We start from the raw sequence: 18003 nt of genomic DNA on the forward strand, positions 1-18003 counted from the left end.
GAGAAGAAAGGAAGAAAATGATTAAAATTACTATATTCCATCAATTCTGAGATACACATTTTTCTCATACTTAACATCTCTGAAATAGGGATGTATTTTTAAGTTGTTGACATCTTTAAATCACTGTAGATGAATTGGCAGTTGTGAGATATTTGTCATTGCCCACACTTACACCCACTTAGTCATAACTTAATCTTGTCATTATTTCAGTTGAGTTATATATGCAGTATTGGCATGTAGTTGTTGAGTGTAATTTCCCTTTTAAAGATCATTTAGAAGATTATGATTAGCATTAGAATGAAAAGTTACTGTGTATGTGGGGAAACAAAGGGTGATACAAGATAAAAATCCAGGGTTAAATTTAAAAGAAGTCTGTCAATAAATAATATAGGATGTGTCTAAGTAATAAGAAAGCATTGGGTCAGTTGATTCAATAGTGGTTTTTTTCATAATGTACATAAAATAATAGAGCTTCTTGGGATTGAAGCCATTTTACAATTGATGGCATTTTAGATTTCTTGTATAGTATTTAAAGCTTCCAACAAAAATGTAAATTTTTACCTACTGTAATTCTGAAATAGGGAAATTAGAGGTTTTGAGTAGAGACATTTCAAATTTGTGTAGCGTTCCTATATAGCATAAGAATTCTAAAATTAAAAGTCTGCCTGTAAAACTTTGATTTCAAAGTAGTAACTTACTTATGTTTGATTCCCAATGTTGTCATCGTGGGGCAGAGATTTTGCTTTTTCAAAAAGATTGCAGGCAATTTAGATGGTGTGGGGAGGACTACTGAGGAAATTGCTCAGTAAACAAAAATGATAGTGAAGATCTCAGAATCTCAAAAATCATCTTTTGTGTGTGTATTTAATGATTAAGAGGTACTATAAATTCATGTACAGTATTTGGGATTCTGCATTAGAGGCATCGTATGATTAATGGCTTTTTAGGTTTGATGAAGTATGATAATTAACATTGAGAAGGACAAAATTAATGTGAAGGGACAGAATGATTTAGATAATATGTTTCAAAAGCTTTTGTCATAAAAAATGCATTATTACCATTTTAATTTAGTAAAGGAAAAAGAAAAGGTCTTGATCCTCACCAAATACAATTAACATACTTGGTCTACAGTTTTCTGTGCTTCTCTCTTCATAAATGTTTTATATTTTCAATTACTGTGCATGTCATTCTTATATCTATTTTAATCTCACAGTCTTAATTTTTTTAAATTTTAGTCCAGAGACTTAAACCAGCATTTCCTAAACTGTTTTAGAGAATACTAGTTCAAATAAATGTTAATAGCTGTTCCTGTGTTAGGATTCTGTCATTAAATATATTGGAAAATGCTTCGTAATTATATCCTTTAGAGAAATTATAGCTAGAGCATTAAAAGAGCTAACTGCAGCATCAGACAGACCTGAGTTTCAATCCTCGTTTACTATGTATTACATGAGGCAAATTAATTTTAATTCAAGTTTTCTTCTCTGTATAATGGAGATTATTACAGTATTCGAAATTGACTTGTGTAAAGCATTTAGCCAGCCATAGCGCATGTTCTACAAATATATGTAGTTGTTATTATCATCTATGAGAAACCTTATACATATTAGAAACTCTGAGGATTTAAAATTTTGAAGGTTGACTTATACTCAATGTAAAATTGAAAAATCACAGGGGAGTAATTAGCATAGAGATTAATGAAATGAGCACCGGGTTGAATGGTAAAAGATTTGTTTGAGCTTTAAGCAGTATTGTTGTTAAACTATCACTGTGCCCTAAGCGTAACATTATTTTAAAAATGTCTTTAACTGTGTTTCCCCAATTTGTCTGAAAGCTTAGTTAGTTCAAAGAACATGTTTATTTTTGTTCTCTACTATAAACCCAGCACATGACACAAAATCAGGGAGTGTAAAGTTGGGGTCATGAACTTATTTTAGGAGCCTGGTAGGTAATATAAATGGCAGACAACAGGGAGTAGTAAAGTGTCTGTCTGTCTTACTTAAAGACATTCACATCAGTTATTTCCAACACTGTTAGCCCTGGAAAAGAAAGCTATCCCTGAACTTTGTCAGGCTAGTTTGTGATCCCTAGAAAAGATTAGTGATTAAGACCAAACCCTGAAGAACAGCATCATTAATGGGACAGATAAAAAAAAAAGGAGCCCTGAAAGGAGGTGACAAGGAAGTAGGAGGTGAAATCAGGTACAAGTAATTTTTTAAATTAAGAAAAGTATAGCCCTCTCCCTCTCCCTCTCCGCACCGTCTCCCTCTGATGCCGAGCCGAGGCTGGACTGTACTGCCACCATCTCGACTCACTGCAACCTCCCTGCCTGATTCTCCTGCCTCAGCCTGCCGAGTGCCTGGGATTGCAGGCGCGCGCCGCCACTCCTGACTGGTTTTCGTATTTTTTGGTGGAGACGGGGTTTCGCCGTGTTGGCCGGGCTGGTCTCCAGCTCCTGACCGCGAGTGATCTGCCAGCCTCGGCGTCCCGAGGTGCCGGGATTGCAGACGGAGTCTCGCTGACTCAGTGCTCAATGTTGCCCAGGCTGGAGTGCAGTGGCGTGATGTTGGCTCGCTACAACCTCCACCTCCCAGCCGCCTGCCTTGGCCTCCCAAAGTGCCGAGATTGCAGCCTCTGCCCGGCTGCCACCCTGTCTAGGAAGTGAGGAGCGTCTTTGCCTGGCTGCCCATCGTCTGGGATGTGAGGAGCCCCTCTGCCCGGCCGCCCAGTCTGGGAAGTGAGGAGCGCCTCTTCCCGGCCGTCATCCCGTCTAGGAAGTGAGGAGCGTCTCTGCCCGGCCGCCCATCGTCTGGGATGTGGGGAGCGCCTCTGCCCCGTAGCCCCGTCTGAGATGTGAAGAGCGCCTCTGTCTGGCCGCGACCCTGTCTGGGAACTGAGGAGTGTCTCTGCCCCACCGCCACCCCATCTGGGAGGTGAGGAGCGTCTCTGACCGGCCGCCCCGTCTGAGAAGTGAGAAGCCCCTCCGCCTGGCAGCCGCCCGGTCTGGGAAGTGAGGAGCGTCTCCGCCCGGCAGCCGCCCCGTCCGGGAGGTGGGGGGCAGCCCCCGCCCGGCCGGCGCCCCGTCTGGGAGGTGGGGGGCCCCTCTGCCCGGCCACCCCGTCTGGGAAGTGAGGAGCCCCTCTGCCCGGCCGCCACCCCGTCTGGGAGGTGTACCCAACAGCTCGTTGAGAACGGGCCATGATGACGATGGCGGTTTTGTCGAATAGAAAAGGGGGAAATGTGGGGAAAAGAAAGAGAGATCAGATTGTTACTGTGTCTGTGTAGAAAGAAGTATACATAGGAGATAACATTTTGTTCTGTACTAAGAAAAATTCTTCTGCCTTGGGATGCTGTTAATCTATAATCTTACCTCCAACCCCGTGCTCTCTGAAACATGTGCTGTGTCCACTAAGGGTTAAATGGATTAAGGGCGGTGCAAGATGTGCTTTGTTAAACAGATGCTTGAAGGCAGCATGCTCCTTAAGAGTCATCACCACTCCCTAATCTCAAGTACCCAGGGACAAACACTGTGGAAGGCGGCAGGGCCCTCTGCCTAGGAAAACCAAAGACCTTTGTTCACATGTTTATCTGCTGACCTTCCCTCCACTATTGTCCTATGACCCTCCCAAATCCCCCTCTCCAAGAAACACCCAAGAATGATCAATAAATACTAAAAAAAAATAAAAAAAAAAAAAGAAAAGTATAGAAAATTTAGATAACTTTACCAAGGTCACACAGCCTAAGTATATATAAGCAAGCCCAAGGGTATATATACCCATGTTCCTCTGCCAGTGCTAGTGATCATTATCTGCATGTTACTAGAAAACATTAACATAAACTTATGCATCCAACCTATATTTTTAAAAAATTTAAATGATAATTAATCAACAAGTATTAGAAAACCTGTTTCCAGAGCTTCTGTTCTAAAGACAGCAAATGGCTTTTAGCACTTGAGAAAAGTTCTGTTAAACACACAGACATAACTAGAAGTGAAATATTTTTAGATTTCACAAGATGAGACTTTTTAACATTGGCATCATGAATAATATTTCCAGATACCCAGTTATCTAGGACTGGAGAAGAAGTAGAGTCTGGGCGCCAGTGCAATGGCTCACACCTGTAATCCCAGCACCTTGGGAAGCCGAGGTGGGCAGATCAGTTGAGGGAGGTCAGGATTTCGAGACCAGCCTGGCCAACATGGTGAAACCCCATCTCTACTAAAAATTCAAAAATTAGTCAGGTGGCAGGCACCTGTAATCCCGGCTATTTGGGAGGCTAAGGCAGGAGAATCACTTGAACCCAGGAGACGGAGGTTGCAGTGAGCCAAGATCGTGCCACTACACTCCAGCCTGGGTGAAAAAGGAAGACTCTGTCTCAAAAAAAAAAAAAAAAAGTTTTATCACTTCTTTTTATCACATTGTTTCCTTTTAGTAGTTGCATATGTGTATTTACTGTTTAGTTCATTTGTATTTCTGTATTTTGAAACATGACATTCTCTTTCCTAAACTTATGCTTGTTCTTCAATATGTATTATAAAAGTCATATTTTATGTAACTCACTATTCCAATTATATTTTGCAAATAGTTAACAGATTTATCAACTCAGTAAAATTGTATTTTTTTCTCTTAGGCTAGGATTTATTATCTCTATTTTCCAAATTACTGTTATTCTTAGAAGATTTTTTATATGTTTCTGTATGAGTCAGAACATGAGTTTCTTTTTTTGATTTTTCAGCAACTTGGTGGGTATTTATTTTTGAAGCGACTGTCTAGAACTGTTGGCTTATTTATGAGCATTATTCTATATGGACTATTATTTTAACAGTTTAGAAAAATACAGACCAAAAGAGCACAAAAATTCAAATGAAGATACCACCTTTAAACTCTGCCATTTTTACCAAAATGAACACAGAATACCATGTTGTTACTTAAACGTTTGCAAAGCCAGAATTGTAGAGAAAATATCTTAATAGAAATGGATATATGAAGAAAGTTAAAGTAAAAAAAAAAAACTATGCTCTTCTGAATTTTAGTATCCTGAGTTACAGCATTTCTTTAGTTTTTGATGTCTTTTTATTTTAGTCTAACATAAGTAATGATGAAATATACTCAATAGGTGAAATGTAGCTATCACAAACAATAATGAGTACCTGATTAGGCAGAATTGGCAAGTTTTACATCTCTAGCAAAGACATTTGATGAATAATACTAAAATGAATGAATTAGTGGTGCATTTTAGAAAAATACATTTTGAAAAGATATGGCTCAAATCATCTTATTCAAATTTCAAAATTAAGAAAAAACTAGAAAACTAGTATCTTAGCTAATATGAAACAAGTAGATTTAAGTATAGACTGATGCTCAAAAATGAGCCAACAGATCTAGACAGTCACCTCAAAAATAAATACCAGCCAGTGCATTGTGGCTTTTCAGAATATTTTTTATATAGGATTGGTATTATATAATAATTTGAAATTTTCAAACAATCTGTTACGTGTCTATCATCTAGTTTTTATTCAAAATTTCACCACTAATATTGAGTGCTGCTTCATTTATTTAAAGTTAGAATTATTTCAGCGATACTTGTATCATTGTTATACCTTGAATTATAAATTCTTGTTAAATCAGGTAGAAAAGAACAGTTCATAGTATTACTAATGATTAACCCTCTCCATTGTCAGTGTGATTATTTTTCTTAGTATGTGGCAGTTTAAACTTTAACATGGTGAATTAATCTCAGAATGTTTGCTTACATACATTTTTCTGTACCTTGATAGTATTTTTTTAAATTTCTCTGAATTTATTATAAAACTAAAATTCTAATTTTTAAAATAAAGACAACGGTCTATACTGACATTATATCTGAACAAGCATATGATTAATATTTTCTTAATTGTTGATTTTTTCTTTTAATATTTATCTTTCCTAATTGACATTTTCTTCTTGAAAATTGTACCTAAGTGAATACACAGTAGAAAGATCCAGTATACAGAAATATAAAAGGAATGAAATCAGCAACTCTTTACTTTGGAACACAGATGTAATACTCATTAGCATAGTTACGGTTATTGTTATTCTTATCTCTTAGTGTACCTGAAGCTTTCTTTGAAATCTTTCAACCTTAAATGTGGCTAAATAGCCTGTTTTCTACATTTAAGAACAAACTATATTTCCTCTTCTAAGTAGATTCAGGAATTAGTCTACTTAACATTTCTGCTATTTGTTTGGCTTGTTGCTCTCCATAGGAAAAATATTTTTCTAACATATTTATCTATTACAGTAGAAAATGTTTTTCCTTTCAGACTGCTTTTTCATAGTGGCCTATAGTATAAATTTATTCCTTTCACAGTGTAATTTATCACTTTTATTTTTCATATAGGATTTTCTGCCGTCTCTTGGCAAAAATGGCAAATAATGATGCTGTTCTGAAGAGACTGGAGCAGAAGGGTGCAGAGGCAGATCAAATCATTGAATATCTTAAGCAGCAAGTTTCTCTACTTAAGGAGAAAGCAAGTAAGAAAATTTAAAATTTTTTGAGGAGATACTTAAAATGAATTCATACATTGATGGAGAAAAAATAATGTTTACCGTTTAAGTTATTTAAGTTTTACTTAGAAGTTTCTGTTATATGTAGAAAAATATCAAACCTGAATTTCTACCTTCAGGACTTCAGTTGGCTTTGGTTTTGTTTGTTTAAATGTATTTTATTTTCAGTAGTCAATGTCAGAATAGAAATTTCAAAATCTTTTGCTGTCACTAGTAGAAATAAATGCTTTCCTACATTTTGTAAGCTAATGGCTTACAAAAACCTGTATTTACTCTCCAGAAACTTTATCAATTTTTTTTCTAATTTTAACATACCACTTTGTTTCTTTTTTTATAATGTTTCTCGAGATTTTAAAATTATTTTTCTTAAAATTCTTACTCTTTATTAAAAAGATGAAGAGATTGGACATGGTCATTGCTCATATGATATAATATATGTTGTAAACCAAATTTTGTCTTCTGTAGGTGGCCATTTCCTAGCCTCTTGATAAGCATTTTAGTTTTGCCAGTTTGAAAATCTTTCTACTTATTCTTCACCTTTATATTTTTCTTTGGTAGCCTATACTGGTAGTTTTTAGTCAAATTGCTCCCAATTTAGGATGAATGTTTTATAAAATCTCGTTAATATCCTGTAAGGAAAATATTTCCTAGAAAAATAACCTACCTATATATAATTTTAAAACATATCTTAATCCTATATATAAAATAGAGAAGAGAAATAAAAAGAAAGGTATAAGTAGTAGTAACAATAATATGTATTTCAGTAAGTAATACTTCAGCAGAATTCTACCACTAAAGGCAGTGTAAGAGGGTCACATGCCCCATGATTCACATACATGGAATCATCAAGAATGCAATAGGTACAATGCCGACTAGTATAGGTATATAGTCAGACTGCCTTTGTGTAGGTGTCTCAGATACCAGAAGCAGATAGTGATATAGATGATTTATTCAAACTGATGAGTGATTGATTAGATAGTATTTTGAATAAAACAAGGTACAGTCTACTCTTGATTTATGTGGTACTTGATTCATAGAAAATTTAGGGTATAATAAGCATGCTTAAAAACACTTTGTGTTTATATATAAAGAATAGTTAAAAATCTAGACTCAAATAATTATTAATAGGAGTTTTACTTATACAAATTTATAATAGGCCACTATAAAGTTGTGCAGGATGTGAAACAGTTCTTCATTTTGCAGGAGTATCCAGCATACTGCAGGACATCTGGCATTCTTGGCCTCTGCCCAATAAATGCCAGTACTAACAATCAAAAATAATCCTACAGATTTTCAAAATCCTACCTACAAAGCAGTACCAACCCCACTGAGAACCATTATTTTTCTCTTATACTTTTGTTACCCCATTGCACACCTTTAACACATACATTATATTTTGAGCAAATCCTTGAGTTATTTCACTCATTGAATGTTTGATTAGCTTAACTCAGACTTCAGCAATATTCAGTTTCTTTTAAAAGGTAATGACTAAAAAGAAAGACATGAGAATAGTTTTTGCTTGTGTGGTAACGTCTCAGAATTTTTTTTAAAATATATGTATAATTTAATATAATGCTTGTCTCTTTTTCAGTATCTGTTATTGACATTTTATCTTTTATTTATAAAAATTTTTTTGAGACAGGGTCTTGCTCTGTTACCCAGGCTGGAATACAGTGGCACTATCTCAACTCACACTGCAGGCTCAATCTCCAAGCCTCAATCAGTCCTCCCACCTCAGCCTCCTGAGTGGCTGGGACCACATGAATGTACCACAACCCCCAGCTACTTTTTGTATTTATTGTAGAGATGGGTTTTGCCATGTTGCCCAGGCTGGTCTCAAACTCCTGGGCTCAAGTGATCCTCTTGCCTCAGCCTTTGAAAGTGCTGGGATTATGGGATTACAGGCATGAGCCACTACACCTGGCCACATATTGACACTTTTGTGCCAGCTTCTTAAGTTATTTGCCATTGCCCTTTATTATAGCCGCAATGCTGAAAAGGTGGTAATTTGATCTTAGTTAGCATCTTAATAGGAGCTAGGAAAATGATTCATAAACAAAGTCTTCCTGTTTTACTCTTATTTCATATATTTTCTCCCTCTCTCTCTCTCTCTTAAATAGCATGTTGTTTTAATAAATATTAAACTGGCATAAAGGCACTGGCCAAACATTTGGTTACACTAGAGCTAGTATTATCCTAGCTGTAGTTGTACTGGCTGTCTTCTTTTCAAATAGTATTCATACAAAACCTCTTTTAAAAACACATATTTTAACTGGATGTTGTTGATCCTAGTTTTGCAGGCAACTTTGAGGGAAGAGAAGAAACTTCGAGTTGAAAATGCTAAACTGAAGAAAGAAATTGAAGAACTGAAACAAGAGCTAATTCAGGCAGAAATTCAAAATGGAGGTAATTAAATATAGAAAATTTGAGTAATCCAGAAGTTAAGAAGTTGGCCAGTCACACCAACAGTGAGGAAAGAAGTAAGAATCTGTATCTAGGCAACTTGGACAACTTCATAACTTCTAAATCACTCAGATTTATCAATAAAATGGGGGCATGGATAGAACCTACTTCTTAGAGTATGAGAATTACATGAGTTAATTTGTATAAAGCATTTTGAAAAGTGTTTGGGGCATAGTAAGTTCATAATAAATGTTAGCTGTTGTTCTTATTTGCAGGTTTCTCGGTTTAGTAATTGATTAAATGGGAATCATGCCTTTATTCTTTGATACCTCAATAATGGCTAAAATATGCCTAATTTTTTGGCAGCCATTTTATAGTCTCAGACAGTGGATATTTGATAGCCATATACAGTGAATTTTTCATTTAAAAAGAGTTCCCATTTGTGGTTCACAATTTCATATTTTTTGTCATATTTATTGGTTTAATATGAATGACATTATTTCATTTTCTGTCTCAGTGAAGCAAATACCATTTCCATCTGGTACTCCACTGCAAGCTAATTCTATGGTTTCTGAAAATGTGATACAGTCTACACCAGTAACAACCGTATCTTCTGGTACCAAAGAACAGATAAAAGGAGGAACAGGAGACGAAAAGAAAGCGAAAGAGAAAATTGAAAAGAAAGGTATTTTTGACCTTTAAGCATATTTAGCTCTTGACTGGATTATCAGAAAATGTCAAGTTTTGATAATGATAATAATAATAGTATCAAAAGTAAAGTTCAACTTTCACGAGCTAGGATAAAATTAGGAACAATATGATATTGGAACATACAAGCTGGGTCCTAAATGGTGTGTGAATATTGACCAGATTAACGGGGTAAAAATGTGGCATTTTAGGCAGAGGGACTGGCATAAGTCAAAACATAGACTATAAAGATTAAGTGTAGAAACCCATATGTAGTTTGGTATGGCTGAATTTTGGTATCTATTTGTGGTATAGTTTGAGAGAAGTCACAGATAGGAAACTAGCTTAGGACCAGTTGTGAAGATAGGAAAAGAACATTCCACCAGTCAAAGCAGACTGTCTGAACTAAGATTTCAAGAATCCATGAGAACTAAGTAGATAGAAATGTCACCATCCACTTAGGCAACAACCCTTGAAATTTAGTCATCAACCTTAACCTGTCCCTATTCCCTGTTCTTCATATCTAATTAACCAACAAATTCTATTATTCCTGTCCCCAAAACATACATAGACCCCAGCTCTGCTCTTTCCTTTCATTAGGTCCTACCTCAGTTCAGGTTTTCAACGATCTTTCATCTGAATTAATATTAAAGCTTCATCTTTTCTAGTTTATTTTTAGCCTTGCTGCTAAAGCTATTTATTCTAATTGTAAATCTGACTTCCTTTCCCCAGATATGTCTAAAAAGGTGCCTTTATAAATAATTATGAATATTTCTCATTATACTTAAACTTATTTACTTTTTTTTTTTTTTGGAAAATATAACATGCAGAGGGATTTATGAACTAACCCAAGCCAGTTTAGCCTCTAAAGCACTTGTCAGTTCCTTTGGCAAACATCAGTAACCTCTGTTAGTTACAAGTAGGTAGGGGCTGTACAGCCTCTGCTATACAACTTCACCACTAGGTGGTATGATTACAATGAAAGCAAGTCAGACTAACTCTTCTAGTTTATAAAGTATGTTAAGAAGTAGACACAAAACAACTATATAACCTGTTCTTGCAAATTTGGTGGAATCCATATTCTATTCTCTAAGGAGGGTGCACTGTTCTGACTCAGGATTAATCAGTCTTCTAGTTAGAGAAGGCAACAAGGCTCTCCTTTGATGGAAGAGGGAGCACACAGGAACACAAGACCAAATGGAGTTATAAGATTAGAACACTTCTATCCAATGGAACTTTCTATGATAATGGAAATACTCTATATCTGCATTATCCAACATGGTAGTCAATGGCCACATGTGGTTATTAAAGATTTGAAATGTGGGTAGTATGACTAAACTGAATTTCTAATTTAAATAATTTTAAATTTAAATTTAAATAACCTATGTGGCTGGCAGCTACCATATTAGACAGTGCTGGTTATAGAGGGCTGTTCCATAGGTGTTTAGCTGCTAGCTAGGACTGCCAGATTCTGCTCATGCAAGGGCTGTGGTGCTCGTATGATCTTTCTAGACTGCTACATATCTTTTTTGTTTTGTTTTGTTTTGTTTTGGAGACGGAGTCTTGCTCTGTCACCCAGGCTGGAATACAGTGGCATAATCTCGGCTCACTGCAACCTCCGCCTCCCGGGTTCAAGCAATTCTATCTTAGCCTCCCGAGTAGCTGGGACTACAGGTGCATGCCGCCATGCCTGGCTAATTTTTGTATTTTTAGTAGAGACAGGGGTTCACCATATTGGTCAGGCTGGTCTCGAACTCCTGATCTCAGGTGATCCACCTGCCTCAGCCTCCCAAAGTGCGGGGATTACAGGCATGAGCCACCATGCCCAGCTAGACTGCCACATATCTTAATTGAGCATCACTGATTTGTCAGTGAAGGATTTCTGAAATTCCTTATGATAATTAACAAAGGTCTTGGTATAGATTTTAATAGTTGCAATCATTTCTAGAATGGGGATTCCTGATAAAAGTATTTCAAATGCCTAGGAAGTAGATTAGAGTTTTAAAATATATACAAATATAGATATATTGTTATACTACAGTATTTTTAAAGTAAATGCATATACTTTATCACACAAAAATATGAAGATTTTTGGCATATTCTGGTAATTTTGTTGTACATATTTTTCTGTATAATTTGGATTTTTACCTTTTGAAAAATTTTTGCTAATTTGTTTATGGAAAATGGAATTTTTTTAAAGCTTGCTAATGAGATTAAAAATTGGCCATTATTTTAAGTTAATTCCATCCCCTCTTTGGTAAACTTATTGTTGTATGAATTATGAATACCTTTACACAGAATTCTCCTTTCCTGCTTCATGCAGAATTATTCTTCACTGAGTTTCTATATTTCTTTGTGTATGTCATGTTTATCACATATTCATTATACATATACATGTCTCTTTAAAAGAGATTTTGAGTGCCTTGACAACATGGACTGGGTATCTTACTGTTCCCAGTGTCATAGCACTCCGTATGTTGAAAGATTAAATAAATGTATAGTTGAGAAAGAATGCTTCCAAGCTACAACAGCTTATCTCTGTTCTTTGGATTCAAAGGTAAATAAGGTTTTATTTTGATTTTACTTTTTTGGGGCCAGAAAAGCTAATTGTAAACTTGAAGAATATGAATCCTCTTTGCAGGTTACAATTAACTCAGTAGCTAAAATAATCATGTGTTAATAAGAGTTACATTATCAGCAAATAAATAAAAATATAATTATTAAAACATAATCAGAATAAAATATTCTTATCTGCTTAAATAGTTACTGTGGATAACCCTAAAATCCTAATATATCTTCAGGGAAATCTAAGAAATGGAGAAATTAATTATATACTTACTAGTGTATATAAGTGAGGAGGAAAATATGTAATGAGTGAAATTGCATTCTGCTCTAGTTCATTCTGTCATTTGGGTACTGGTTGTGGTGTTCTTTCTAAATAAAGTATTTATCACCTTCCAAAGAGCCATAGTAAAAGTTTTTAGAGGATTCTCTATTGTCCTGTTTCGGGGAAAGGCAAACTTTTTCTGCCTAAAGCCTTTGTCACAACTACTCAACTCTGCCCTGGTGCAAAAGTATCCATAGATGATATGTAAATGAATGAACATGGTTGTCTTCCAGTAAAACTTTATTTATGAAAACAGGCAACAGGCTGGATTTGTCCCATGAGCCATAGTTTGCCAACCTCACACAATGTCTTCAAATAGAAATACAACAGAGAAATAGCTAAAATAGGATTCAAGATTTTATGACTTGGATAATTTTTTTCTTTGTTATTATTTAAGTGAAGGTAGGAGATAAACATTCTTTTTATTTTTTCCTTTTAAGCTCATCGGTATTGATACCATGGAGTTTTCATAGTGTTTTTTTGTTTGGTTTTATTTCTGATGTTTACCCATTCATAAATACTTTTTAGGAGAGAAGAAGGAGAAAAAACAGCAATCAATAGCTGGAAGTGCCGACTCTAAGCCAATAGATGTTTCCCGTCTGGATCTTCGAATTGGTTGCATCATAACTGCTAGAAAACACCCTGATGCAGATTCTTTGTATGTGGAAGAAGTAGATGTTGGAGAAATAGCCCCAAGGACAGTTGTCAGTGGCCTGGTGAATCATGTGCCTCTTGAACAGGTAATCTGTACAACTGAAATTCCTGTTGTGTACATACAACATTTTCATTCCCTCCTTCTTGGTATCTTTCTATTATAATTTTGTATACCATACAACATGTGCCATTGTTAATTAGTTAAGTCGATTAGTTTGAATGTGGTTAATTCCACAAAAAAAGCATAAAACCACCAAAAACCTGTAAAACATCTGTAAATTAAGATACAATGTATAAGGATAGGAAGAAGAAAAGATGTATTATTTTATCTATTTTTAAAGTATTTTTACTTTTGTATTTTGCATTAAAAAACTATTGGTGTGTGTATGTGTATATATATATATATATATATATATATATATGTAAAATATATGTGAAATCTAAGTAACAACAAAATACAAAACATCCCATTTTTAACAAATAAAGGAATAGTATTAAAAATTACAAGTTCAATCTCCGTGATCCCCTCTCCTCATTTTTCCTCAAGTATGAAAATATTTTTTGGGTTTTAGAGAAATAAAACTTGTTCTCATGCTTTTAGATTGGTGCTTTCTGGGTTTATTTTACATGATTTTGAAAAGCAAGGAATGATGAAATTCCATGAGGAAGCAGTGATAAAAATAATGATTATGATGACTATTGTGTTAGAAGTACTTAATAGATAAATTTTTTTCACATGCTATTTTATTTCTTACTATATACAACTGTCAGTTAAGTAGTATCACCCTCATTTACAGATGACGTTTAGGAAAGTTAACCAACTTATACTGTATATATACAGAGATACATATATATATACATATATATATAAGTTGGTTCACTTTTTTATGTATCTATAGATATAGATATATACTCATTATACATCTGTCTATATAGATATATATGTATACTCATTCATCTCACTCTAAGGCTGATTGTCTTTAATCCCTATACTGTTCAGCTTTACTGTTTACCATTCAAGGTGGAGTTAGTCATGAAACTTCTAACTACAGGTGCTATGTAGTTTTTAGAGCCATGCATATGACCAAGGTCATAAATTACAAACTGCTGGGCCAAGGAAAGAATGCAATCCCAAAAAGTTTCAGTTTATCTTTCATAGTATTTCATAAAATACTTACACATGGAATTTTACATGAAAATCCTGATGTCTTGTTTCTTAAAAATTCAAAACTAAGCCCCACCCCCACCCTTCCCAACCCCCTGCTATTTTCTTAAGGCAGAAATTGGTTAACACTTAGTAATGGATAGCCCCTTTAGGTGGAAGTTAGACTCTTTAACACAGTTTCAACCATTCCATAGTTGAGGTGGAAGGTCAGTTGTGATTATTTGGTATTTATCTTTACTTTTCTGCTAGTGTTATATTTACGGAAGTTTAAGAAGAGACTCAAGTATCTTTTTTTACCATGTCTCGAAAAAACAAGGGTGTTACTTGTTTTTTCTGTCTAGGATTCCTTACTCATTTCCTTTACTTATTTGGTAGACAGTTGTATCATAATTGCATCAAATTGCACTTTTGATCCCTAGCCTGGGCTTTTGTTTTGGCTCTCTAATTTCAGCATTGCTGGAACACAGTACGGGTAATGGATCAATATTGACCTATCATCAAGAGTACAAGGAAGTGATTTCTTCTACTTCCTACTTAACAAGCTCATTTCTTTTAGGTCTCCAATGATTAATTATCCGAGCCAGTGAAGTTTGGGTTTTAAGTGTTTCATAAAAGAAATTGATAGGAGGTTAGAGTATCTCCACTTTTCTTTTCTTCTGGTGAGTTTAGCACCAGGGACTGTGCTTTGTGTAGCTTCAGAAAACAAACCATGATTACAGTTTAAATAATATTATTCCCTATTTAAAATTTAATCCTTTCTATAGTGAAATTAGAGCTGGGTATTTGGAATATGTGAAAAGTATTGATGGTATATTTTATGAAGGATAACCTTGCATGATAACCGTTTTAAAAGCAAATTGATACTCCATGATGATACCCTTCAGAGCAGTGGTTTCTAACTGTTGCTCTTTTTTTCTTATAAGCTTTCAAACCTCCTTCTCAACAAAAGTTTACTTTCTTCCTTTTTCTTTACTTTTGAATACCATATTTACTTTCTTGAAGAAATATGGTTTTTAAAAAATCTAGTAACAGTGGAAAGAATCAAAGACAGTAACAGTTTTAAATGTCCTCTTTCTAGATGTCTTCTATGGTGGTTTGAATCATCTACCTATTTCCTCTGTCCCATGGTGCTTCAGAGATATTGCAAAGAATATGGACTTCAACATTACGATAGTTCTGCCTTTGTTTATTGCTACTCTGCGGCTTCTTGGTTTTGTGAACTTGAACAAATCCCTGTGTTCATTCAATTATATTTATAGCTGCAAGTATTTATTAAGCACCTAAGTAAAGGATACAGCAACAAATTAAAATACAGAGATAGATAAATTTCTTTTTTTTTTTTTTTTTTTTTTTTTTTTGGAGACTCGCCCAGGCTGGAGTGCAGTGGGGCAGTCTCGGCTCACTGCAACCACTGCCTGCCTCCCGGATTCAAGCAATTCTGCCTCAGCCTGCCGAGTAGCCAGGATTACAGGCACCACCACCAAGCCCAGCTAATTTTTTGTATTTTTATTAGAGACAGGGTTTCACTATGTGGGCCAGGCTGGTCTCAAACTCCTGACCTCAGGTGATCCGCCTGCCTTGGCCTCCCAAAATGCTGATATTACAGGTGTGAGCCACCACACACAAGCAACAAACATATTTTTAAAAATAGCCCTGCCTTTATGAAGCTCACATTTGTATAAGGGAGTCAGAAATATTACCAAGGTGTAAGTAAATATTTAGTATGTTAAATAGTGATAAGTGCCAAGAGAAAAATAGGGAAAGAATCTAGTAAGTATTGAGGCCAGGATGATATTGACATTTTATATAAAGTGCCCAGGGAAGACCTCAAAAAGAAAGTGACATTTGAGTAAAGGTCTAAGAAAATGAAAGCAAGTCATGTGTTTATCTGGCTGAAGAGCATTTCAGGCAGTCCTGGGAGAAATGGATGGCTGGGATGTTCAAGGAACAGCAGGAGGCCGAGATGAATAGAGCAGGGTTAATAACTGAGAAAGTCATGGGAGATGAAATCAGAGATAAGGGTGCCAAATGTCTTATAGATCATTGTAAAGTTTGGCATTTTTTCTGAGTAAGATGAAAGCCATTGTAGGATTTTAGAGCAAAAGAATAACATTGGTCAGCCTGACATTTTAATAGGATCATTCTGGCTGCTCTGTTGATGGGAGGAAGATGGAATTAAGGAGATCAGTGAAGTTTCTCTTATCTAGGAAAAAAGAAATAGACTTGGCATATGCATGTGCTTTTTTTACTTTTTAATATTTATGTTATATAGGACCAGAACTGATTCATAACTCCTTATGAAGTTAGGAGCCCTGGAGAAAAGAACCAACTGATCTTCAGCCAGCTTAAATTGGAAAAACTCCTCATTTGGGCTTCATCTTTTCTGTTCTTATAAGTTGTAGACTATTTTTTCTCTTCCAGCAGCCATCATTCACAACCATAAGCAAAGCTATTTTTATAAACATCTGTATCTAACCCATCAAGATACAACCTAAAATAAAAGTTAAAAAAAAAAAGATAGTACTAGTAAACATTCTATAAAGTAGGGACACTTAGAACTCAAAATTATATACTCTGTTTTGTAGGTGGTACATTTTTCTAGGGAAAAGGTTCATAGCTATCGTCAGATCCTTAAAGGATTGCATCTTACTAATCCTGTTGCTACTCTTAAACACTTTTGCTGTAACTTTTAAGTTCTCATATATGTGACATTGCCAAGTTATTTGAAGCATTCGAAGAGAAATATTATTTATGAAGACCCCCTAATTCATTTCGAATTTGACTCTTAGGCTCATTTTTTTAAATCATAGTATTTCAGAGTAAATTTGCATATAACATTTATTTATAAAACCATCTTTTATCTAGAATGCATCTTTTTTTCTCCTTTGAGCAATAGTTCTCTTGTATGATTCATTTTAAACCTGTTGAAAGAATTTAAATAACTATATTTCTTACTTTTGCTAGTTGGAGAAAAAAATTAAGACACTTCAAATATGAAGATTAAAGAAATTTCCGTTTGCTTCCATAAAAAATTTGTAGAAATAGCCCTACATGTTAGTTGCATGATGCATGATGCTGAAATTGTTAAATGATCTTTTTTTTTTTTTGAGACAGGGTCTCACTCTTGCCCAAGCTGGAGTTCAGTGGCATAATCAAGGCTCATTGCAGCCTCCAGGCTCAAGCGATCCTTCCACCTCAGCCTCCCAAGTAGCTGGGACTATAGCCACATGCCACCATGCCCAGCGAATTTTTTAATTTTTTGTAGAGACTGGGTTTTGCCATTTTGCCCAGGCTGGTCTCGAAAAAAAAAAACATACTGGGCTCAAGCAGTCTGCCTGCCTCAGCTTCCCAAGGAGCTGGGATTATAGGTGTGAGCCACCACGCCCAGCCAATTTTTTTAAAATTAAAAAATAAATCTAGCATAGCTCTGGAAATGATCAAATGTGTAGGGAAGAAAATGCACATGTGTAAATGTGTCCATTTATTTTAATTCTAATGCTAGGCTAAATGCCTTATATACATGTTATGATTTAATCCTTATGACAACTCTTCAATATTATTTCTCTCATTTTTTGAGGAAACAGGAATGTCAACTTTATGCATTCTCATTGCTAGTACATGGCAGCTGAAATTCAAAACCAAGTCTGTTTCACTCATTTATT

General features: G+C 35.2%; 1 protein-coding gene across 5 annotated transcripts in view; it reads left to right on the forward strand.

Annotated features, from left to right (window-relative positions):
* AIMP1 (aminoacyl tRNA synthetase complex interacting multifunctional protein 1) overlaps positions 1-18003 on the forward strand; it is a 32275-nt gene that overhangs the window by 2968 nt on the left and 11304 nt on the right. For 3 of the 5 annotated variants that reach the window (XM_003829987.6, XM_003829985.5, XM_008955358.6), the window contains exons 2-5: positions 6379-6512; positions 8838-8951; positions 9466-9633; positions 13051-13262. In XM_003829987.6, the coding sequence (XP_003830035.1) occupies positions 6404-6512; positions 8838-8951; positions 9466-9633; positions 13051-13262 (603 nt within the window). In that variant the 5' untranslated portion in view covers positions 6379-6403. Of the gene's footprint in view, positions 1-2914; positions 2934-6378; positions 6513-8837; positions 8952-9465; positions 9634-13050; positions 13263-18003 lie in introns of those variants that run through there. The other 2 variants (XM_063603855.1, XM_063603856.1) reach the window with 2 other exon arrangements.

Source organism: Pan paniscus, chromosome 3, assembly GCF_029289425.2.
Source record: "Pan paniscus chromosome 3, NHGRI_mPanPan1-v2.0_pri, whole genome shotgun sequence".
NCBI lineage: Eukaryota > Metazoa > Chordata > Mammalia > Primates > Hominidae > Pan > Pan paniscus.